Source organism: Sebastes fasciatus, chromosome 8 (genome assembly GCF_043250625.1).
Source record: "Sebastes fasciatus isolate fSebFas1 chromosome 8, fSebFas1.pri, whole genome shotgun sequence".
Lineage (NCBI taxonomy): Eukaryota > Metazoa > Chordata > Actinopteri > Perciformes > Sebastidae > Sebastes > Sebastes fasciatus.
Genome location: NC_133802.1, coordinates 35,359,504 through 35,383,298, shown reverse-complemented (window position 1 = coordinate 35,383,298; position 23,795 = coordinate 35,359,504). Strand labels below are relative to the sequence as shown.

Below are 23,795 nucleotides of genomic sequence, written 5' to 3'. Positions count from 1 at the left end.
TCAGCTGCTTGGCAGTAATGTTAGCTGACCAGACCAAGGTCTCTCCATGAACATGATTTAGATCTGATCCTAGTGTTGGCTTTTCCCGCCTCAGCCTCCCGACCGCGGCCGGAGGGAACGGGGGAGACGCCGGAGTTTGGTCGGAGACGATAACGTTTCTCTCTGCGGAGCCCCGTCACTTCACAAGACACGGGAAACCTCTGTTGGTCTGGAGGAGCTGCAGCAGTTATTTCTGCACAAACGTCCACTGAACATTCACTAGATATTCTCAGAGCTAAACTAACTCTTCTGCAGTGTGGAGTGAGCAGCATGCACGTGAGAGGTGGAGAGAGAGAGAGAGAAGGAGCGCGGTGTGTGAGTGAAGGCAGGCAGAGGAGCAGAGGAGCAGAGTACAGCAGAGACTCCGGTCCTGGAGACCAAAGCTACGGTCTCCCCCGCGTCCTCCGACCGCGGCCAACACTGTTTAACAGCTTCACTAGATACAACCAAGAGGTTTTGGTGCTTCACTGTAGTTTGTGTTGGAGTCTGAGTCTGAACAGCGGAGACACACGAGAGACCATGAGACACCGACCAGCAAGGATTTATACCTGGAGGAAGTTACTAACAGAACTTTAATAATATAATATCTAACCCTAACCCAGGGCTGGGTTCTGGTTCTATAGGGCAGCAATCATCCACCCCTCCCTCCTCATCAGTGCACACGGCAGGCCAACACGTTCACATCCCAACTCATATCTTTAAATCTCTTATAGCTTTAAAGGTTCATTCCACCTGTTGGAATCTACAAACTACACTAAAGTCCACCTGTTATGACCCTTTATAAGATGCTTTCTCCCAGTCTGGTGTCATTGAGCATATAGACAACAGGCATTGTGAAAGATATTACATTCATTCATTTTATCTTTGTAAGGTAACCCTTGGGTGTCTTGAAAGGCGCCACCAAATAAAATGTATTATTGTTATTATTATTATTATTATTATTATTAAGTTTCAAAAGAGGAAAAGACGGTCAGAAGGAGCATCCTTGGACCGTGATATTGCACGTGTGACTTTCTTCTGTCAAATCTGTCATTTCTCAAGATAATTAGGGAAAGTCTTGCATCATATAATGATTACAGTAATTTATGAGACTTTATGTGCTTTAAATGGAAGAAAATAAGCCTCAAAATAAGAAAATAAAGCCAACATAATGGAACAATGTTTCCAGAAAATGGAAACACTAAAGTAAAGTATCACGACGATACTCTTAATTACTGTGCTTTTAGATTAAATGTAGTTATGGAGTTACATGACACTCCGGACGTGTTTCGCTGTGACGCGTGTTGTGCTCCGGAAGTGTTTCGCTGTGACGCGTGTTGTGCTCCGGACGTGTTTCGCTGTGACGCGTGTTGTGCTCCGGACGTGTTTCGCTGTGACGCGTGTTGTGCTCCGGAAGTGTTTCGCTGTGACGCGTGTTGTTGTTGCGGTGCAGCATGGTGGAACCAGAGAAGCACAACAACAGGTCGGTGGCACATCTATCTACAGTCTATCTCCATATCTACAGTCTTTCACTGGTTTATAAACTCTCTCTGTTCTGTGTGTTCTGTGTTTACCGGTACCGGTACCGGCAGACTGAGCTGCAGGAGAACCGTTAGAGCTAACGTTAGCCGCTAGCTGAACTGATGCTAGCTGTAATCAGTTATAAAGGTCTACCTCTGTCTAAAGGTACATCAGTGGTATTCATCTCATCTCATCATGATTCAATCTTAAATGTGTTTCTGTTTATCACAGTGAAACCAGTCTGAAGTACTGAACAGCTGTTTAAATCATAAAGTCCAGCAGCCTCTCAGAGATCAGCTGATCTGATGAGTAATGATCAGAACGGGCTCCCTGTGTTTCATCTGCAGCTGATCTGATGAGTAATGATCAGAACGGGCTCCCTGTGTTTCATCTGCAGCTGATCTGATGAGTAATGATCAGAACGGGCTCCCTGTGTTTCATCTGCAGCTGATCTGATGAGTAATGATTAAACGGGCTCCCTGTGTTTCATCTGCAGGTGATCTGATGAGTAATGATCAGAACGGGCTCCCTGTGTTTCATCTGCAGGTGATCTGATGAGTAATGATCAGAACGGGCTCCCTGTGTTTCATCTGCAGCTGATCTGATGAGTAATGATCAGAACGGGCTCCCTGTGTTTCATCTGCAGCTGATCTGATGAGTAATGATCAGAACGGGCTCCCTGTGTTTCATCTGCAGCTGATCTGATGAGTAATGATCAGAACGGGCTCCCTGTGTTTCATCTGCAGGTGATCTGATGAGTAATGATCAGAACGGGCTCCCTGTGTTTCATCTGCAGGTGATCTGATGAGTAATGATCAGAACGGGCTCCCTGTGTTTCATCTGCAGCTGATCTTACTGAGTAATGATCAGAACGGGCTCCCTGTGTTTCATCTGCAGCTGATCTGATGAGTAATGATCAGAACGGGCTCCCTGTGTTTCATCTGCAGCTGATCTGATGAGTAATGATTAAACGGGCTCCCTGTGTTTCATCTGCAGCTGATCTGATGAGTAATGATTAGAACGGGCTCCCTGTGTTTCATCTGCAGGTGATCTGATGAGTAATGATCAGAACGGGCTCCCTGTGTTTCATCTGCAGCTGATCTGATGAGTAATGATCAGAACGGGCTCCCTGTGTTTCATCTGCAGGTGATCTGATGAGTAATGATTAGAACGGGCTCCCTGTGTTTCATCTGCAGGTGATCTGATGAGTAATGATCAGAACGGGCTCCCTGTGTTTCATCTGCAGGTGATCTGATGAGTAATGATTAGAACGGGCTCCCTGTGTTTCATCTGCAGGTGATCTGATGAGTAATGATCAGAACGGGCTCCCTGTGTTTCATCTGCAGCTGATCTGATGAGTAATGATCAGAACGGGCTCCCTGTGTTTCATCTGCAGCTGATCTGATGAGTAATGATTAGAACGGGCTCCCTGTGTTTCATCTGCAGGTGGACCTAGCCGTACTCATGATGAACTTTGACGGTCTCGACGCCGGGATGGGTGAGTACCCGCCCAGCCTTCACGGGACTCTGGACGCGGGTATGGAGCCCTCCATGGACCCCCACCTGAACCCCAGTTTACTGCAGGCTGTGGAGCTGGACCCGGAGGGGCTGGCCGGGACGGGCCCCGAGCCTGTGCACCTCATGGAGGGGATGTTTTCAGAGCTACACAGTGCAGTGTCAGAAGTTGGCATCCCGGTCACTGCAACACATTTTGATCTTCAGGAGGAAATGCTCTGGATGGGAAACCACAGAGTAAGATGATTATATGATTATGATGGAATATAGACCGTTTCTGAAACGTGCAGTCTGCTTCCACTTTAAAGGTCCCATATGATGCTCATTTTCAGGATCATACTTGTCTTTTGTGTTTCTACTAGAACATGTTTACATGCTGTAATGTTAAAAAAACAAACTTATTTTCCTCATACTGTCAGCCTGAATATGCCTGTATTTACCCTCCGTCTGAAACGCGCCGTTTTAGCGCATTTTAACGGAATTGCAACATAATTGCGTTGCTAGGCAACAGCTTGGGTCCATGTGTACTTCCTGACAGCTGATGACATTCACATCCACTGCAACCAGGAATAAACTGGGACACATTTAGAATGTTTACGTTTAAAATTGTGTCAAGGGTCTAAATATTGTATATTTGTGACATCACGAATGGACAGAAACCCGACAGCTTGTTTCAAATGCAGAGTTTCTGTATACGGGCTGTGTGTATTGAGTGGATTGATACTTTCACAGTATTTATATAGGACTTAATCCTGCTTTCTAATAATAAAAAACAAACATGAAAATCTCCCTTTTTGATAATATGGGACCTTTAAAGAAAATGCATGAATACTTTGACATTCCATCTTATTCTTTAAATGATTCTCTTTAGGGTCACGTAACCTCGTTCTTCGGACCTACAATGGGCCGCCATTCTTCTTTCCAAGCACATGCATCAGATGACATCCGACACATTCAGAGTTTGGAAACAGGCGTCCTGTTCCTTTCCAAGTGTAACCTCAAATGCCACACTCGTGGGGGCCTTGTTATGTTTGATTACCCGTAAGTGTCACAAAGTATTGACTGGGACAAATGTCCTCATGCTGAGATTGATTGTAGACAAACTGCAGCCGTAAAATGATCTCTCACAGAATGAATTGATTCAAGTTTATGATTATTGTGTACGCGTGCGTTGCAGGATGGACGAAGGAGCTGATATGCACAGTCTCCTCATGACCGACAACAACACCTTGCTCATGGGTGGATTACAAAACTATGCGGTTGAACTTGACTTGAATACAGTTCAAGAAACTCAAAAGGTGAGAGATTATCAACATCCACAACTATCTATGCATACAGCGTATCACGTGTAATATAACAAGAACATACTTAAAAGCAAGTGATTGACTGTTTACTTTCTTGTCATGTGTACTTGACAGTTCACTGTTGAGGTACCTGGAGTAGCAATAATGCGCCAAACCGGTCGTTTCTTCTTCTGCGGACACACTTCTGGCAGGGTATGGACAACTTCATCAAATCACTTTATGAAAGATGTTTTTCTCGTTTACACGACACTCAAGATTCGCCCTCTGTTTGAAAACAGATAACCCTTCGGGACTTGCGTAGCTTCAAGACGGAGCACGAGTTCGACGCGTTCTCTGGCAGCCTCTCAGACTTCGACGTTCACGGAAACCTTCTGGCTGCGTGCGGGTTCTCCAGTCGAGGATTGAACGGGTTGGCGTGTGACCGATTCCTCATGGTGTACGACCTCCGTATGATGCGAGCCGTAACGCCACTTCAGGTGCACGTGGACCCTCTCTTCTTGCGCTTCATTCCGACCTACACGTCACGCCTGGCGATCATCGCACAGACAGGTACCAGCCGGGGAATGTGGGGTCACTTTCATTCAGGTTCTGTAGTCGGTGTTTGTAGACTGTCTTGACTCGGGACTTGGTAACCGTTTCCACCTCAGCCACTCAGGTAATTGAGTGAAAATGTTAAATGAATACTGACACATGTAGCTTGGAAATAATATTCCACCTCCTGTTTCTTCGTCCAGGTCAATGCCAGTTCTGCGAGCCCACCGGTCTCGCCAACATGGCGGACATTTTTCACGTCAACACGGTGGGCCAGCTGCTCATGAGTTTTGAGGTATCGTCCAGCAAACAAGCCTTGGCCTTCGGGGACTCCGGGGGATGCGTGCACCTGTGGTCCGACGCTCCTGAGGTTTCATTTAATGACTACTCCCGGGAGACGGAGTTTGCTCTGCCATGCCTCGTGGACTCGCTGCCTCAGCTGGACTGGAACCACGACCTGCTGCCCCTCTCGCTTATCCCCACGCCGCTGACCAGCACGGAGCATCTGCTGTCGGACTGGTCCGCTGCAATGGCTACACCCAGCCCCAGGTAACACAGTCACGAGTACTACACGTCTTTACCTCAGCTGATTCTGTATGACCGGTAACTAGGGATGTCCATAATTAACCGTTTAACCGTTAACCGACATTAAGCATTTTAACCGATTAACGCTATCGGTTTAAACGGTTAAGGACGAGGGTGCTGTAATTTATCAGTACAATGTTCATGTTCTTTTTGTAAAACAAACATTTCCACAAGAACTAAATGTTCAGATGAAGGCTGTGATATGTGTAAATATTCAAATAATCATTTAAAGGGACTGTTTGTAACTTCTTCCAGGTATAAATCATTGCTGGTCGGTGTCTCATGGTCTCTCGTGTGTCTCATGGTCTCTCGTGTGTCTCCGCTGTTCAGACTCAGACTCCAACACAAACTACAGTGAAGCACCAAAACCTCTTGGTTGTATCTAGTGAAGCTGTTAAACAGTGTTGGCCGCGGTCGGAGGACGCGGGGGAGACCGTAGCTTTGGTCTCCAGGACCGGAGTCTCTGCTGTACTCTGCTCCTCTGCTCCTCTGCCTGCCTTCACTCACACACCGCGCTCCTTCTCTCTCTCTCTCTCTCCACCTCTCACGTGCATGCTGCTCACTCCACACTGCAGAAGAGTTAGTTCAGCTCTGAGAATATCTAGTGAATGTTCAGTGGACGTTTGTGCAGAAATAACTGCTGCAGCTCCTCCAGACCAACAGAGGTTTCCCGTGTCTTGTGAAGTGACGGGGCTCCGCAGAGAGAAACGTTATCGTCTCCGACCAAAACTCCGGCGTCTCCCCCGTTCCCTCCGGCCGCGGTCGGGAGGCTGAGGCGGGAAAAGCCAACACTAGGATCAGCATTGATTCATGGAGAGACCTTGGTCTGGTCAGCTAACATTACTGCCAAGCAGCTGAAATATAGAGTGATATTGTGCTTTTAGCTGACGTGTGTCGCCTCACTGTGTTGAGTGATGCTCCTTCATGTCTATGTAGAGCGAGCACAAGCGCCAGCAACAGGACGCTGACTTTAGTTGACTTAACGGACACAGGTGAAGCTGTTAACAAGACATTTCTGATTCTTACAAACAGTCCCTTTAAATGTTCAGATAAAGGCTGTTCTTGTGGTAGGAGCCCTAAACCCAACATCTCCTGGTGTCTTTATTCACTCTAGAGATTCAGAATGTGTCTGTGTATAAAATGTAAGAGCATCCTGACATGAATGATATCCTACTATAGTCTACAAATAACACAGGAAAGTACTTTAACTATTAACACTAAACACACCACCGTAACCCCATAATAGCCCAGGTATAACATACTGTAGTGAAGCTACAGCTGATTATGACTGACACAGTTTAACAGGCTTAAAAAAATAATTAATAAATAGGAATAAGTCGACAGAGATTGCCGATACCGGCTGATATACACAACAACACACTGCCAGTGAACCAAATCTCTGGCTGAGAATTGTCTCCATGAAATGCAGCGTTTACTCCCAGCTGATTTGCAAATGATTTAGCCTTTTTTGGAAAATGAAACTAATATTGGTGACCTGCTGTTAAACTCATGGCGTTTGAGACTGAGGGCCACAGACGAGATAGGGAAGTTGGAAAGTATTGAGACGGACGGACGCACTTCACACGACGGGTTTTACAATAGCAGAAATAAAGAAAATCACCAGCTTTATCTTTGAACTTGTGGTGCAACTTTACATTAAGGAAACCTAAATATCAAACTGGGATGTATGATGTCACTGCACACCGCACATTATTCATTTCTCTTTTCTGCAGTCACGGTCAGCTAATTCTCTTGAAGGGATGTCACAGTGTTTTACTTTGTCACGTTGTGAGTCACATACAGAACAACGGGCCCCATGCAGCAACATACTCTTATACTCTCTTACCAAGGGTAAGACTAACCCTTTTAATAATAATAATAATAACTTGGATTTATATAGCGCCTTTCAAGAAACCCAAGGACGCTTAACATAGACATAAATAGACACAACAAATGGAACATGGCAGTAGCTAGAGGCCATAGGCCTTGGTGAAGAGGTGGTTTTGAGGAGTCTTTTGAAGCTGTCCAGAGATGGGGCGTTGCTGAGCTCTATGGGGAGAGAGTTCCAGAGGGTGGGGGGGGGCGGCTGTCACACTGAAAGCTCTGTCCCCAAAAGTCTGCAGGTTTGTGTGGTGGATGGAGAGCTGACCCGTGTTTGAGGATCTGAGGTTCTGGGACTGTGTGTGTGGGTGGAGGAGGTCAGATAGGTACTGAGGGGCATTGAGGGATTTGTAGGTGAGGAGGAGGATTTTGTAGGTGATGTGGGACTTGACCGGGAGCCGATGGAGGTGGATGAGGGTGGCGGTGATGTGCTGTCTTGGTTCGGGTCAGAACCCTGGCAGCTGACTATTGAACATACTGGAGCCTGTCCGGGGCTTTGCTGGGAACCCCGGACAGAACTCCATTGCAGTAGTCCAAACGGGAGATGACGAAGGCGTGGATGAGGGTTTCTGACACGGAGTCAGAGAGTGATTGTCGGAGTCGAGATGTATTTTAGATGGAAGAAAGCGGATTTTGGTAATGAACTTGATGTGCGACTGGAATGAGAGAGTCGGATCCAGGATGACACCCAGGTTGCCGACTTCCGAGGATGGGGAGAAAGAGCAGCCGTCCGTCGACGTCCAGATGTAGACCTCCAACCTTCCGGAGCAGGGCCTTGGAAGCCACAACCATGAGCTCGGTTTTGTTGCTGTTGAGTTTTAGGAAGTTAGATGACATCCAGATTTTTATTTCATGCAGGCAGTTTACAAGTGACTGTGGGGGGAGCTGGGTGGATGGTTTGGTGCTAAGATATAGCTGTGTGTCGTCAGCATATGAGTGAAAGCTGAGGCCGTGGTGGCGGATGATCTGACCGAGGGGGAGCATGTAGATGGTGAACGATGAACTAATTAGATTTTGATGGTCAAAAGTTAAGGTAACTTTGAGCTAACGTTCGTCCCCTTCTCATGAAACCTGGAGGGAACTGTGTTACATCTGGCACAACAGTCCTCTTGGACTCAAGCGTGACCTGATTAGAATTTAGTGGTCGAAGGTCACTGCGAACTCACAAAACATGTTTATGGACATAACAAAAAAAAATCATATGCTAATTATGACAATTTGACACAAATGCCTAACAGGATAAAAATGATGAAACAGATGTAAAATGCAACTTGACTGGTTGGCAGAGGCGTACGACCGCGTAGGCAGTAATTCTAGTTTCAGAGGTTCATTCTAATGTATTTTTATTCTGGAGGCTGATAGTTTGTGCTAATATCCAGTCAAACCTCATTAATGTAAATGGGATGGACAAAATATTAGAAACCCCTCTCTCTCAGGGGCATTGCTGTTTAACGTTTAAATCAGGTGTACCTAATAAAGTGGCATCTGAGTGTATATCACTTACAACATTTAGTGCTCCCACTGCTCCCATTTATTAAACCCACTGTTCTCTCCAACAGACGAGCTCCTCCTGTGGACCCAGAGATCCTGCGCACCATGAAAACCGTCGGCTTCATCGGTTACGCAGCAAATCCTCGTACCCGCCCTCGGAACCAGGCATGTCAAAAACACACGATGTAGATCTTCCACTGCTTTAAAGCAGCCTCGTGTTGTTAAACAGGAAGTCAATCCAGGCTCTCCAAAATATCAAAAAAGTAGCAAAGAGGAAGAGAATAATATTAAAAAGCCACTGCAGGTCTTCGTCAGGGCTTACTAACAAACAGACCAGGTGGATGTGGCCTCACCTGTATGTATCAACAACCAACGGGAGGCGATCACATGATCATCATGATATTACAACATATAACTAAATATCAAAGAGATAACACAGAAACATGTAATTCATGTCCTTCATTAATGAAACTACTTCTACTTTACAACAGAGGCTGTAAAGCAAACACGGGAGCCTGAACAGGAAAATAAACATATTTATAAGTATTTATTATTACTCACAGAAAACATGTCAAATCTATATCCTCAATAAGACCAGGATACTTTACGGCAATACTAAGGTACCAGCCTTAGTACTGTGTCATTTCCACTATATTCAGCTGTGTTCAACGTCACGTTGATATTTAGATTTCAAAGATCTAAAAACTATTCTCTGTGTTGGTTTCAGGTTCCTTACAAAATTAAAGACGTGGAACTGGATTATGATAACTACAACCAGGTCCCTGAATCACCGATCGGACGTGATGAAGAGCCACACCTCTACATGGTGCCCAAAAAGTACAGAAAGGTCGGACTCGTTTTCATCATGCTTTTCATATTAAAGGACAGTTTCAGTCTTTCTATAATTAGTTTGCTGTGTATGAAAATAAGTTTTGATCTTTGTGCTGGATCAGGTCACAATTAAATACTCTAAACTTGGACTGGAGGACTTTGACTTCAAACATTACAACAGAACCTTGTTTGCTGGTCTGGAGCCTCACATCCCCAACGCCTACTGCAACTGCATGATCCAGGTCAGAAACTAGGAAGGTGTTCAGTCAAATCAAACAGAGATTATATCAAAGTTGTTGTTTTGCTTTGACCCATGCAGAGTTCTCATTCTCCTGTTTCTGTGTTGGTACGTCAGGTGTTGTATTTCCTGGAGCCAATCCGGTGTCTAGTGCAGAACCATTTGTGCCAGAAGGAGTTCTGCTTGGCCTGTGAGCTCGGATTCCTCTTCCACATGTTGGATTTGTCCCGAGGAGATCCATGTCAGGTAGCTGTTTGTTATTGTTTCTCTGAATGGAGGTTAGGGGTATCCATAATTAACCGTTTAACCGTTAATAATAATAATAATATATTTTTTAAAGGTATTTCAGAGAACGTACCACAGTTTGAGAACCCCTGCTGTAGATGGTTAGAAGGCCAAGCCCACTTGTTTTGTTTCCGGTTCACAACCTCTTCTTCTCTGTTTACTGGAGGATTACAGTCACGCGTAGCATAAAGCCCCATCTTCTGACCAAACTACGCTGTAGCTGAGTTTATTCGCTCCAAAACCAGATGAAGGAAATTAGCATTTTTTTTTTTTTTTTGCAACATTTAGATATAGCTTAATAAAGTCAATTGAATGTGAACACAGCTGTAGATTTCCCAATCCAACCTCTCCCATCTCCTCCTCTCAAGGCTAGTAACTTCCTCCGAGCGTTTCGTACCATCCCCGAAGCCTCGGCGCTAGGTCTGATCCTCGCAGACTCAGACGAGCAAACGGGGAAGGCCAGACTCGGCCGCTTAATCCAGAGCTGGAACCGCTTCATCCTCACACAGCTCCACCAGGAGACGCAGGAGCAGGAGGGCCCGCAGGCCTACAGGGGAGCCAGCAGCAGGTATCTGTTCTATACTCACTGTACCGCCTGCCTCTGATAGGTGTCAGCAGTTTCCGGCTAACCTCATATACATCAATGTGAGTTGATATAAATGTAACTGAGTCACTGATTGTGTTATAAATATATATGAAATATGGTATCGTCTCATATCAATTGCAGCCCCCTGAATTGAATCGGATCAAAATCATACGGTGGCAGACTTTGTGATATCAGCAAATAAAGAATCAAAATGATATTGTATTGTGATGAAACTGGTGATTTACACCCCTAATATTCATGCAAAACCTAACAAACAAAGTTCTGACGGATACGTATACGTATAAGATATGTATAGGTATAGGAAATATGTCATTTGTGTTGTGTATTCGTTTATACAGTTCTCTGGGTTCCTCTGGTGAGTCCGCCATCGGAAAACTGTTTGGATGTGAAGTTGAGAACAGCAGTCTGTGTCGCTGTGGCAAGGAGACGGTCCGCTCCTCCCTCACGCTGCTCTTCACCATGCATTACCCCGAACAGAACTCTCAAGGTGAGTTCACGCTGCTCTTCACCATGCATTACCCCGAACAGAACTCTCAAGGTGAGTTCACCGTGCTCTTCACCATGCATTACCCCGAGCAGAACTCTCAATGTGAGTTCACGCTGCTCTTCACCATGCATTACCCCGAACAGAACTCTCAATGTGAGTTCACCCTGCTCTTCAACATGCATTACCCCAAACAGAACTCTCAATGTGAGTTCACCCTGCTCTTCAACATGCATTACCCCGAGCAGAACTCTCAATGTGAGTTCACCCTGCTCTTCAACATGCATTACCCCAAACAGAACTCTCAATGTGAGTTCACCCTGCTCTTCAACATGCATTACCCCGAGCAGAACTCTCAATGTGAGTTCACCCTGCTCTTCAACATGCATTACCCCAAACAGAACTCTCAATGTGAGTTCACCGTGCTCTTCACCATGCATTACCCCGAGCAGAACTCTCAATGTGAGTTCACGCTGCTCTTCACCATGCATTACCCCGAACAGAACTCTCAATGTGAGTTCACCCTGCTCTTCAACATGCATTACCCCAAACAGAACTCTCAATGTGAGTTCACCCTGCTCTTCAACATGCATTACCCCGAGCAGAACTCTCAATGTGAGTTCACGCTGCTCTTCACCATGCATTACCCCGAACAGAACTCTCAAGGTGAGTTCACCGTGCTCTTCACCATGCATTACCCCGAGCAGAACTCTCAATGTGAGTTCACCGTGCTCTTCACCATGCATTACCCCGAGCAGAACTCTCAATGTGAGTTCACCGTGCTCTTCACCATGCATTACCCCGAGCAGAACTCTCAATGTGAGTTCACGCTGCTCTTCACCATGCATTACCCCAAACAGAACTCTCAATGTGAGTTCACGCTGCTCTTCACCATGCATTACCCCAAACAGAACTCTCAATGTGAGTTCACCGTGCTCTTCACCATGCATTACCCCAAACAGAACTCTCAATGTGAGTTCACCCTGCTCTTCAACATGCATTACCCCGAGCAGAACTCTCAATGTGAGTTCACCGTGCTCTTCACCATGCATTACCCCGAGCAGAACTCTCAATGTGAGTTCACCCTGCTCTTCAACATGCATTACCCCGAGCAGAACTCTCAATGTGAGTTCACCGTGCTCTTCACCATGCATTACCCCGAACAGAACTCTCAAGGTGAGTTCACGCTGCGTTCCAGGCAATGCAGAGGTCTGGTTGTGGTGGATGGATTCGCCATGAGTTCACAAGTAGGAACTGCGACTTTGAGTGGCGTTCCATTATATTATACATATTATTATTATTATTATTATTATTATATTATTTATTATTATTTCTAGTAGGAGGTCAGAAAGTTGTCTGGAACGCAGCATTAAAGAACTTTCACACGGCTGAGCATGAACAGTCTTGTGTAGCTATCCCGTGTACCTCGAGCGTCACCCTGAGAGACGAGTGTACGGATAAACCCGACGTAGATAAAAGTTCATAGTTGTGTTTTTGTTGTTTGACTCATCAGAGAAAACAATAAAGGAATACGACTTTGCTGAGATCTTGAAGAAGAGCATCTGTCTGGAGCAGAGCACTCAGGCGTGGTGTGAAAACTGTGAGAAGTATCAACCCACAGTGAGTTACAGCTCCCCTTCAGACACTGATCATATTCACAGTCTCATTTCACCCTGTTCTGCATCATCAGAGGGTTTCTGTGTTCCACTTCAGGTGCAGACACGCAACATTCGATGTCTTCCAGATGTTCTGGTCATCAACTGTGAGGTGAACAGTGCTAAAGAGGCTGAATTCTGGAAGGTCCAGGCAGAGGTAAATGACACTCATTTTGGTTTTATTTCCATCCTGGTAAGTTTCAAATAGACTTTAAATAATTCATAACATGCCTATTAGTCTATGAGCCTGACCCCCAAAACGTGGCCGTCGTTTCACTTCGGAGGGACCAGGTCTCAGGGATTTTTTTAAAGGTCTATGTCCGTAGTGTTGGACAATGCATGATAGCATTGCAGTAATGGTAGCTTTCAATGTGCTATCACTTCTTCTTTCATCCCTCCATCATTCCATTTTTCCATCTTTTTTCCCCATTTCCCACATAGATCCAGAATAAAAGAGGGAAACCAACACACAATATCATGAAGTCATATATCGTTGTAAAGCTTAGACTATAATCTATCCATCGGTCACAATGTCATGACACTCAGGTCAAGAGAATTTGACCTTTGACCTGCAATGGGGCAAATTCTTAATGCCACTCCAAATGCCCTTATAACTACCTTCATATTGAAAAAAGTGAACATCATTTTCACATATCAGCTGGAATATAACCCACTGATACTGAATCGGTTTTGCTGCTTAGAAAGTTATTTTAAACGGCCCCAATAACAGAATCCAATGCAAAGTTCTGACATTCTGTCAAATACAAACTGCACAAAGTTATGTTATTCTGATAGGACATGTTGTTATTGTTGTTAGTCATGTAATATATCATTTTAAAGCTCTTTGTGCTCTTTATGTTGGAACTATCCATGTGCACGTCAGATCAATATGAAGGTAGTTATAAGGGTATTTGGAGTGGCGTTAAGAATTTGCCCCATTGCAGCATTAGAGGTCAAAGGTCAAATTCTCGACCTCAATGTCATGACATTGTGACCGATGGATAGATTATAGTCTAAGCTTTACAACGATATGTGACTTCATGATATTGTGTGTTGGTTTCCCTCTTTTATTCTGGATCTATGTGGGAAATGGGGAAAAAAGATGGAACAAATGTAATGATGGAGGGATGAAAGGAGTGATAGCACATAGCATTACAGTAATGGTAGCTTTCTATCATGCATTTTCCAACACTGGAGACATAGACCTTTAAAAAGAATCCCTCTGAGACCTGGTCCCTCCAAAGGGGCACGACCAGCCCCCCGGCTCGTGGACTATATGTTGTGAGTTACATGTGATTGTCTTTTGGTTTTCCTCACAGTACGCCTTCAATAAGGCCATGCAGAAGGAGGCGATGGAACCTGCAAAACCTAAAGAGCCCCCCCCGCCCATGCCCACCGAGTGGTGCTTGGAGTAAGATCCCCTTTTAATGTCAAAGAAATCGTGTTGACCCGTTGATTGTGTCCGTTATCGATTCATGTGATTAAAGCTGCAAATCTGATAAAAAGGTTATTTTTGATTCTGTTACTGTAATGTCTGTTTCTCTCCTCACATGTTCTCAGAATCATCTTCTAGCGTACCGTTTAGCTGTAAAATGAGAAAGTTTGTGACCCGGCAGCCATGTTGAGATCTGTTGAGGAAATACCAAGCACCGCCCAATGGCCGGAGACAACTTCCTGTTTTTACAGCTGACACTAAAACATGTTTCTGAAAATGTTTAAGGAGAGGAATAGACATTGCAGTAACAGAATATAGCAGATTCATTGTTTATATTATTTATATGTCTATAAAACATCAGAAAATAGTAAAATATATAAATTGTTTGTGTCCAAACAAGATATAAAAGAGAGAAGAGCAGCGAATCTTTACATTTGAGAGGCTGAAACTATCACGTTTGGCAAAAATGGATTTAAACAATTGATAGATAATCAATTTAGTTTCCAATTAATTGACTTAATGTCTAATTGTTACTTTAATAACCCCGGACTGAACACCACTTGAAACTTCACTTTCACGTCACGTTACGACCCTGCAGCGGGGAGGACGGATGCAGCATGGAGGGCTTCACCTTTGACACGCGGGCGGAGGATCTGCGACACGTCTGGATCCCGATGGCTCTCAAGATGTCTATCAGCAAAAGTCAGGGACTGGAGATCGGCAGCTGGCCTGAAGGAGAGGAGGTGAAGAAGGAGAACGATTTTCATTCTTTATTTTGGCTCGTGTGTTAGAGATTTACATGCAACTAATGAACTCGTCACATCGCCTCCGATCAGTTAAGTGCTGCCGAGGAGGAGGAGGGCGCCTCCGTCTACGACTTGGTGGTCACGGTGCCTCACGTCCTGGACGCTCGTACGGGTGGCAACTTGGTCGCACACATCAAAGTGGGAGAGACGTACCATCAAAGAAAAGAGGTGAGATTCCAGTCTGAGACAAAGTGGAGCTGATGTTTTATTCTGGGTAAACAGTGACATTTCAATTGTTTGTTTCAGGGAGTCACACATCAGCAGTGGTACCTCTTCAATGACTTCTTAATTGAGCCAATTGACAAGGTAAATATGTGACTGTATTTAATTGATGCTAATGTTTGCAGTCATATCAAAGCATTGTGTGTTTGTGTTTGTCAAGACTGAAGCTGCTCAGTTTGATGTGAGCTGGAAAGTGCCAGGCATTCTGTATTACGCCAAGAGGAACTACCACACCAAATACGACCTCCGCAGTAAGTCGCAGGACATCATCTGGAGATTTTACTTGTAGGTTTGCATTCATTCATTTGCCTGCTCATGCTTCGCTGTTTTGTCTCAGTTAAGAACCCCATAGACGCCAGCGTGCTGCTGACGGAGGCCTCGCTGGCTCGGAAGCAGAGGAAGAGTCACGCCACTTTCATCCCCCTCATGGTCAGCGAGATGCCGCAGGCCGGCGACTTGGTGGGGCTGGACGCCGAGTTTGTCACGCTCAACCAGGTGAGTCTGGATTATAATGACACTCACTCTGTCACACAGGACGTTTACAAGAAACCAGGTTACTCAGAGAACGCTGGTTATCGGAGAACTGCAGTGACCTGGTTACTGTAAAGCTGAGTATGTCTTCGTCCGTCAGTAATCACATGAATCCATATTTTAGAGCATGGCCTGCTCACTTTAACTCTATCAGACCAACATGTTCAGACTGTAGTTGGACTTTGGATGGAATCATTTTTAAGATGTAATAATGATCTCTCCTCTGATTCACCCACTCCCTGTCTTAAAGAAGAACTCCATCAACTTTACACTAGAAGTCTGTTTGCAAGTGTTCGAGAGTACCACTGCATAGGTGAAACAAGTTGAATAAAGCCTTGGCCCGATTGGGATCAGACACTTTATATAAACCTTGTGACCGTGTGTTTGCAGGAAGAGGCAGAGCTTCGCAGTGACGGCACCAAGTCGACCATCAAGCCCAGTCAGATGTCTGTGGCCAGGATCACCTGTGTGAGGGGTCAGGGGACCAACGAGGGGGTGCCCTTCATCGACGACTACATCTCCACTCAGGAGCAGGTGAGTCATAGAAGTACATTCACAGGAAGTGTTGAATGTTGTGGATGGGGGGGTTACACCTGATTAAACTATGACCCGATCACTACCTCTGTCGTGTTGCCTTCACTGTCATTAAACAGTGTTGATGATACACTCGAACACATGCAGGGTAATCTTTGGTCGTCCTGCAGTACGTTCAAGCAGTTCTGGAACGGTCTGAAATGAGGAGCACATCAAGAATGTGCAGAGAGGTTGAGCTCTGTTTTCTCTTGTTTGGGTTAGCAAACCCTAACCCCCTAACCCTAACCCTGTTTGGGTTAGCTAACCCTAAAGCCTGGGACACACCAGGAACTTCAGGAGCGCGTTGCGGTTGCATGGCGGCTGCGTGGCGGCTGCGTGGCGGCTGCGTGGCGTGGCGGCTGCGTGATTCACGCGTCGGGTGTTCACACCACCTGCTTGTCTGCTGCGTTTCTGCTGCTGTCAGCCCTTTCTTTCTACATAGAGTTTGCCTTTTAATGGCCATTTAATTTCATTATAAATATCATTTATATTTATTTTAGACAGAGAAAGGTTAAGAAACGTGTGGTAATTTGTAAATAAAAGTAATAATCCACAATTAAATCCCCGTACTATATTCATTCATGGAGCTCTCCAAGTCACTGCATGTTCTAAAACACTGTCGGGCACATTTTTCAGAATAAAAGCCTCGTGTTAACAAATGAAGGAATTCTGTCCACAATTGTGCTCCGATCAGGATGATTGATCACTTGTCCCTATAGTGAGTACTACAGGGCTCAACACTAACTTTTAAAAGTGGTTGCCACGCTGGCGACCAGGCGTCAGCTTTTGGTTGCCAACACTTAATAATATATGGTTGCCTTTTTTAGTCACCTTATATTTTGAGTAATTAAAATACTATGCAGTTAAACGTCAGAAATTTAACCTAAAAGAATAAAAGCTTTATTACAGTAACCGATTGTTTTTCATCTGATACTTTTACAGAATTGAATACTTAATCGTTAATGTTAAGTTATTACGTTAATCAATTAACGTTAACTTGTTACGTTAATCAGTTAACGTTTCCTCCCTCAGTTCCCGGTATATAAACCACTGGGTTTACCCCCTCTTAGTCCAGTAGTTGTTTTTTATGCTTTTTCATGCTGAATGAATTTCCAAGAAACTTTATCCGCACATCTCTTGTAAGATTTGAAGTGGTGCTTTTGTGTGATTCTTTGTTTTACAAATCTATCGATTGAATCAACTAATCGATTAATCTGCAAAACAAAGTGTGTTAAAGAGTGTTAGTCGACAAAGAATTTCCTTGGTTATAAATATAAGTTATTGTTTTTTTTACCGTGGTATCGAGAATCGTGGAAATTCACTGGTATCGGTATGGACTAACTATTAGATTTCTGGTATCGGTATGGACTAACTATTAGATTTCTGGTATCGGTATGGACTAACTATTAGATTTCTGGTATCGGTATGGACTAACTATTAGATTTCTGGTATCGGTATGGACTAACTATTAGATTTCTGGTAAGGTGACATCCCGAGTGAAAACACAGCGTTACTGTCGAGCCTCGTACTTTCTGCTAACTTGATAGAAAAGTCTTTTATTCATCAAGTTGATCAAGTGAAACATTAACCCTGAAGGTACGGTGCTTTTTCTAACACTTGTGAATGTCTGTTCTTCCAGGTGGTCGACTATTTGACACAGTATTCTGGCATCAAACCGGGAGACCTGGATGCAAAGATTTCTTCAAAGCATTTGACCACGCTGAAGTCCACTTACTTAAAGCTGCGCTTCCTCATCGACACGGGAGTTCGCTTCGTCGGTCACGGCCTGCAGAAGGACTTTCGGGTTATTAATCTACTGGTATGTTATTATGTCTGATTGGTTCTGTAGATGGATCATTTAAGTTCACAGTTGACTGTGAAGTGCATCATTGAATCACTGTAAGGGGAACACAGGTGACTTGATCTGTTTCTTTTCTGTTGTTAAGGTTCTGAAAGACCAAGTCATCGACACCGTCTACCTGTTCCATTTACCCCGCAAGAGGATGATTTCGCTGAGATTTCTCGCCTGGTACTTTCTAGGTAAGTTAATGCAGCTCTAATCAATGTTTTCTATGAACAACAGATCACATGACTAGGTGTAATGTGAAAGGTGGCTCGTTGTGACAAATCTACAGAGAAGCTTCTTTAGTTTTAGTTTAGTTGTTTAGCTCACTGGCCCACAACTTTACTGTTGTGTTTCACTCTCACCGCTCTCATAGCAACGCTTTCAGACGCAGAAGGCAGCTGGTTTCAGAGGACAAAGCTGTACACACTACCTGCTCAGCACCAAACAGCAGACAGACGCAGTCAGAAGGCCTTTCCCATTTCTGATTTTATACGTTTCGACTCCTCTCCTCGACTCCTCTCCTCGTGTCTTGGTCCCGCCCACGGGAGATGCGAGCGGAGGAGGCGAGGAAAAGACACGAGGAGAGAGGAAGAGGAAATATGTTTTTAGAGATATGAGATGTCGTTTCCTCTGAAGCGTCACGTGAAGCGACGTCTGTTTCTGATGACAGCAGCAGCTGATCACAGCTGGATCAGCTGATCACAGCTGGATATCACTCCGGTATAAAACTCCAGTGATGTTGATGTATCAGATCAAACCGATCAGCGCAGCTTCCAATCAATAAATTATATCCAATAAGGGGGCGTGTCGGTCGGTAAAATACTTCCGTGGAGGATACACTGGAGGATACACTGGTGCATCCTCGCTCATGGCTCCTCCGTCAAGCCTCCTCGATCCTCGCTTCTCAAGATGCATTTTAGGAATTGGGATGTCCTTCAAGATGGAGCGCTGAGATCGATTTCCGGGTCACAGCCGGAGGAGCGAGGAGGCAAAAAATCGTGAAATGAGATGCAGCTAGAGATTAGCTGTGTAGACATGTGACTCCAAATAAATGCTAACGTTAAAACGTGATAACATGTCGATGTTTTGTTTACAGCTTGTTTCTGCTGCCCCCATGTGATTAAAAAAAAAGTGTTATTGCACCGTTGAGGGGCGGCTGCGAGCCGCTCCTCTGAGCCGCTCAGCTTTTGAGTTCATTATTAACATTTCTTTTAACCGTTTTAACCGATAGCGTTAATCGGTTAAAATGCTTAATGTGGGTTAACGGTTAAACGGTTAATTATGGACATCTCTAATTTCGACGTCTTGGCACTAAAGCGTTTTAATGTCCAATAATACCCACATTGTGAACTGATGCTTAACGGTTCAGATGCAGGAATCATTATGACGAGTCATTCCTGATTGTCCTTTTTTCTCTTTGTGGTTCCCAGACCTCAGCATCCAGGGGGAAACACACGACAGCATAGAGGACGCACGCACCGCTCTGCAGCTGTACAGGAAGTACCTGGAGCTGAGTCGCGGAGGGGGGAACGACGAAGTGAGGAAGGTCCTGAAGGGACTCTACGAAAAAGGCCGCCAGCTGGACTGGAAAGTCCCGGAGTCGGACGCAGGAGATGGTCAAGGTAGCCCAAAAAGTACGACGTAACATGGAATCAGATCGCTGATGTTAATGATGTAATAATGAGTTTAGAGTACAGGGCATCATGGGAAACGGAGTCTGTCTGAGTGGATTGAAAGCACTCTCCTCCCTTCAACAGGTGCTGCTGTGTTTCCCTCTGTGATGGGGCTGTGAGCTGCACCGCGACACCGAAGACATCCGCTCGTTCAGCTGGTCAGATTTTGCATTGTTTTGCATTGTGTATATGAAGGTCCTCGTTGCCTGGACAGGCCACTTCAGCTCAGTGACTAAACAGTTTTAATCAATGTTTACTTTTCATCCAGGAAAGGTTGTCAGAAAAGGACATTTGTATTGTATGATTTGGAGCCTTTTTTTAAAAAATACAACATGTTTTATAAATAAATGTCTCATGAGCACTAGAGGAGGATCCATCGTGTTTCATACCAGGAAGTGGGAAATACATTTTACATTATTAACATGGTCTTTCTGAGAAGTCTATTCAAATTTAACAATAAGTTTTGCCTTCTGAGAAATGTTGTAGTGTTGTGAATGCTCGGTTGTAAATTTGCCTGTTGATTTGCCTGAAAGGTTTCATTGACATTTACCAGCAGATTGGGGTCGTTCCCCAGGCGGTGTAATATCTCCGTTAGCATTCATAACAGCAGCAGTACAGAGATAACAGATAACACGTCGTAGTAGATTCATTTATTTGTACATAAATACACACAGTGCGTTGGTTTGTGAATGAGGAGACAAATCTTCTTTTATTCAAGTAAACATTAAACTTTAAACAATAAACTTCCTCGGTCGTGACTAACCCCAAAAAAACAAGATGTTTGTACAGAATTAAAGGGAGTGTTAGTAAGAATCCTAAATGTCTTGTTAACAGCTTCACCTGTGTCCGTTAAGTCAACTAAAGTCAGCGTCCTGTTGCTGGCGCTTGTGCTCGCTCTACATAGACATGAAGGAGCATCACTCAACACAGTGAGGAGACACACGTCAGCTAAAAGCACAATATCACTCTATATTTCAGCTGCTTGGCAGTAATGTTAGCTGACCAGACCAAGGTCTCTCCATGAATCAATGCTGATCCTAGTGTTGGCTTTTCCCGCCTCAGCCTCCCGACCGCGGCCGGAGGGAACGGGGGAGACGATAACGTTTCTCTCTGCGGAGCCCCGTCACTTCACAAGACACGGGAAACCTCTGTTGGTCTGGAGGAGCTGCAGCAGTTATTTCTGCACAAACGTCCACTGAACATTCACTAGATATTCTCAGAGCTAAACTAACTCTTCTGCAGTGTGGAGTGAGCAGCATGCACGTGAGAGGTGGAGAGAGAGAGAGAGAAGGAGCGCGGTGTGTGAGTGAAGGCAGCAGAGGAGCAGAGCTGGAGACCAAAGCTACGGTCTCCCCCGCGTCCTCCGACCGCGGCCAACACTGTTTAACAGCTTCACTAGATACAACCAAGAGGTTTTGGTGCTTCACTGGAGTTTGTGTTGGAGTCTGAGTCTGAACAGCGGAGACACACGAGAGACCAGGAGACACCGACCAGCAATGATTTATACCTGGAAGAAGTTACAAACAGTCCCTTTAAATAAATGTACTCAGAATAGAGTTGCTGGTTTTCCCGCATAAATAGTTTTGGCTTTAGCTGTAATTATAAAATCCTGTATGTTTTTGTTCTTCCTAAAAGCAGCAATGATATTGTAGTTATGACAATGATTCCTAAGCGCTCTGACGAGTTGGACCGTTACTGGAGAGAATATAGTTACGACAGGCAGTTGAGAGGTCACTGAAACGGGCTTTGTTTGTTTGAAACTGTTGAAAACCTTTCTAAGGAAAGGCCCACAGTGCCCTCTAGTGATCAAAGCTGAGAACAACACTTTAATAGCAAGCAGCTACCTTTATTAAAGGGACTGTTTAAAGTTGGTCTCATTTAATGACGTCAGGTGGTAAAACTCCAAAAATTACTGGAGGTTGTGAGTTCGATCCTTATGTGACACAGTCTGTTTTCAGGTCTAACTTCTAATGACGAAGTCAAATATCCCAAGAGAACAGTCCTCAGTGCGTGTGGCATTGGTGGCTTGGTGGCTTTTTTTCACGACATTTTTCAACATGCTATACTATGACCTTTTTTCATGACATTTTTTGACATACTATACTATGAAATTTTTTTTAATGAATTGAAAAGGAACAAAAAAGAAGAATTTAACGATTATGAAATTGAATGCTTGTTACTGAGGTGGAGGCTAGAAAACATACTTTATTTGATGGTCTTTCCTTAGGAATCAGTAACATACGCAATGCGTCTTCACAGCAGCTGACCGTGCGCTCTCGAAGGCGCACGGATCCGCTGCGCCTTTGGGCCTCGACTGCTGAGGGGCGCCGGTCTGGCTGCGTCCTCAGTAAATAAACTGGAAAAACAAAGTTCGGAAACTTGTGTTTGGTGGATTATCTCTCTTTTGTTACAATGCTAATGGTCATTGTATTTTACATGGTTGGAAAGCCTGTTTATTTACCTTCGCAATGATGTCACACTTGTAAGGATCATGCATTTGTGGGATGAGCAGCACAGCTGATTATGTGGGGAGCGTCCAAGAAAAATTTGCCAAAATGCTCCGTCAATGGTAAACAGTGTATTCTCCTGTTGGTATTGACTCTTGTTTTGAGTTGTTTGGTGGATTGGATGATTGAACTCTCTATCAGTAACAAAGAACAAACAAGACATATTGGCAATTTTACACTTTATTCATTGAATCCACCGTCAGGAGCCTCAGTAGCGGTGGAAGATCCATACGCAGCCATAACAGCCTGGCACCTCCTCCTCATGCTGGTCACCAACCTGGTCACACGTTGCTGTGGGATGGCGTTACATTCCTCAACCAGGATTCGTTGCAGGTCAGCCAACGAGGTTGTGTTGGTCACTCTAACACGTACAGCACGCCCAAGCTGATCCCACAAGTGTTGAATTGGGTTGAGGTCTGGACTCTTGGCAGGCCGTCCACGTCGTCTCCATACTTTGACCCTGCCATCCAACTTTTGCAGACAGAACCTGGACTCATCACTGAACATGACATTCCCACACATGTTCAGGTTCCATTGTCTGTGTTGTCGACACCAGCGCAAATTGGCCTGACGGTGAAGGGCAGTCATTGCAGGCTTCCTGGTAGCCTTATGACAATACACTGTTTACCATTGGCAGAGCATTTTGGCAAATTTTTCTTGGGCGCTATCCACATAATCAGCTGTGCTGCTCATCCCACAAATGCATGATCCTTACAAGTTGGACATCATTGCGAAGGTAAATAAACAGGCTTTCCAACGATGTAAAATACAATGACCATTAGCATTGTAACAACAGAGAAATAATCCACCAAACACAAGTTTCCGAACTTTGTTTTTCCAGTATATATGCTATACGCTGTGCTGGAGTCACAGAGAGAGATTGTCAATACAATGAAGGCTATATACATTTATATGTATTCCAGAATCGACTACTGCAACAGCATTCTTTACGGCCCAACATCCAAAGTCCTCAATAAACTCCAATACATCCAGAACTCTGCTGCCCGTCTGCTCACCCATTCCTGGCCCCGTGATCACATCACCCCTGTCCTCCAGAACCTCCACTGGCTCCCTGTCCCACAACGCATCCAGTTCAAACTCCTTCTCCTCACACACAAAGCCCTCCATAACCAGCCCCATATGATGTCCCTGTTTTATGATCATTTTATCTGTGTAAAGTGTCTTTGAATTTCCAGAAAAGCGCTACATAAATAAAATGTATTAAAATGTGGAGAGAAAACCACAGAAACATGTTT

At 44.6% G+C, this 23,795-nt stretch overlaps 1 protein-coding gene across 2 annotated transcripts; it reads left to right on the top strand.

The window, feature by feature from the left end:
• Positions 1-1,376: 1,376 nt before the first annotated feature.
• Positions 1,377-20,396, top strand: pan2 (poly(A) specific ribonuclease subunit PAN2). Of its 2 annotated transcripts, none has more exons than XM_074645199.1 (26): positions 1,377-1,501; positions 2,986-3,291; positions 3,926-4,095; positions 4,232-4,352; positions 4,473-4,550; positions 4,637-4,907; positions 5,093-5,438; positions 8,915-9,011; positions 9,574-9,693; positions 9,800-9,919; positions 10,033-10,161; positions 10,569-10,768; positions 11,146-11,294; positions 12,805-12,911; positions 13,005-13,103; positions 14,266-14,357; positions 14,980-15,124; positions 15,218-15,355; positions 15,434-15,493; positions 15,570-15,660; positions 15,747-15,904; positions 16,331-16,474; positions 18,153-18,332; positions 18,460-18,553; positions 19,790-19,981; positions 20,117-20,396. In XM_074645199.1, exons 2-26 carry the CDS (start codon positions 3,004-3,006, stop codon positions 20,149-20,151), a joined length of 3,624 nt encoding a protein of 1,207 aa, XP_074501300.1. In that variant the 5' UTR covers positions 1,377-1,501; positions 2,986-3,003; the 3' UTR covers positions 20,152-20,396. The 2 variants fall into 2 exon arrangements, with proteins under 2 accessions (XP_074501300.1, XP_074501299.1); XM_074645198.1 differs by having other exon boundaries at positions 19,790-19,993.
• The last annotated feature ends 3,399 nt before the right edge of the window (positions 20,397-23,795 follow it).

Bases quoted from the DNA above. Each gene is read 5' to 3' on its own strand.
- pan2 (XM_074645198.1), top strand. From the start codon at position 3,004: ATGATGAACTTTGACGGTCTCGACGCCGGGATGGGTGAGTACCCGCCC. The intron at 9,012-9,573 runs GCATGTCAAAAA...TGTTGGTTTCAG, and splicing joins GTACCCGCCCTCGGAACCAG to GTTCCTTACAAAATTAAAGA. The intron at 18,333-18,459 runs GTATGTTATTAT...TCTGTTGTTAAG, and splicing joins TTCGGGTTATTAATCTACTG to GTTCTGAAAGACCAAGTCAT.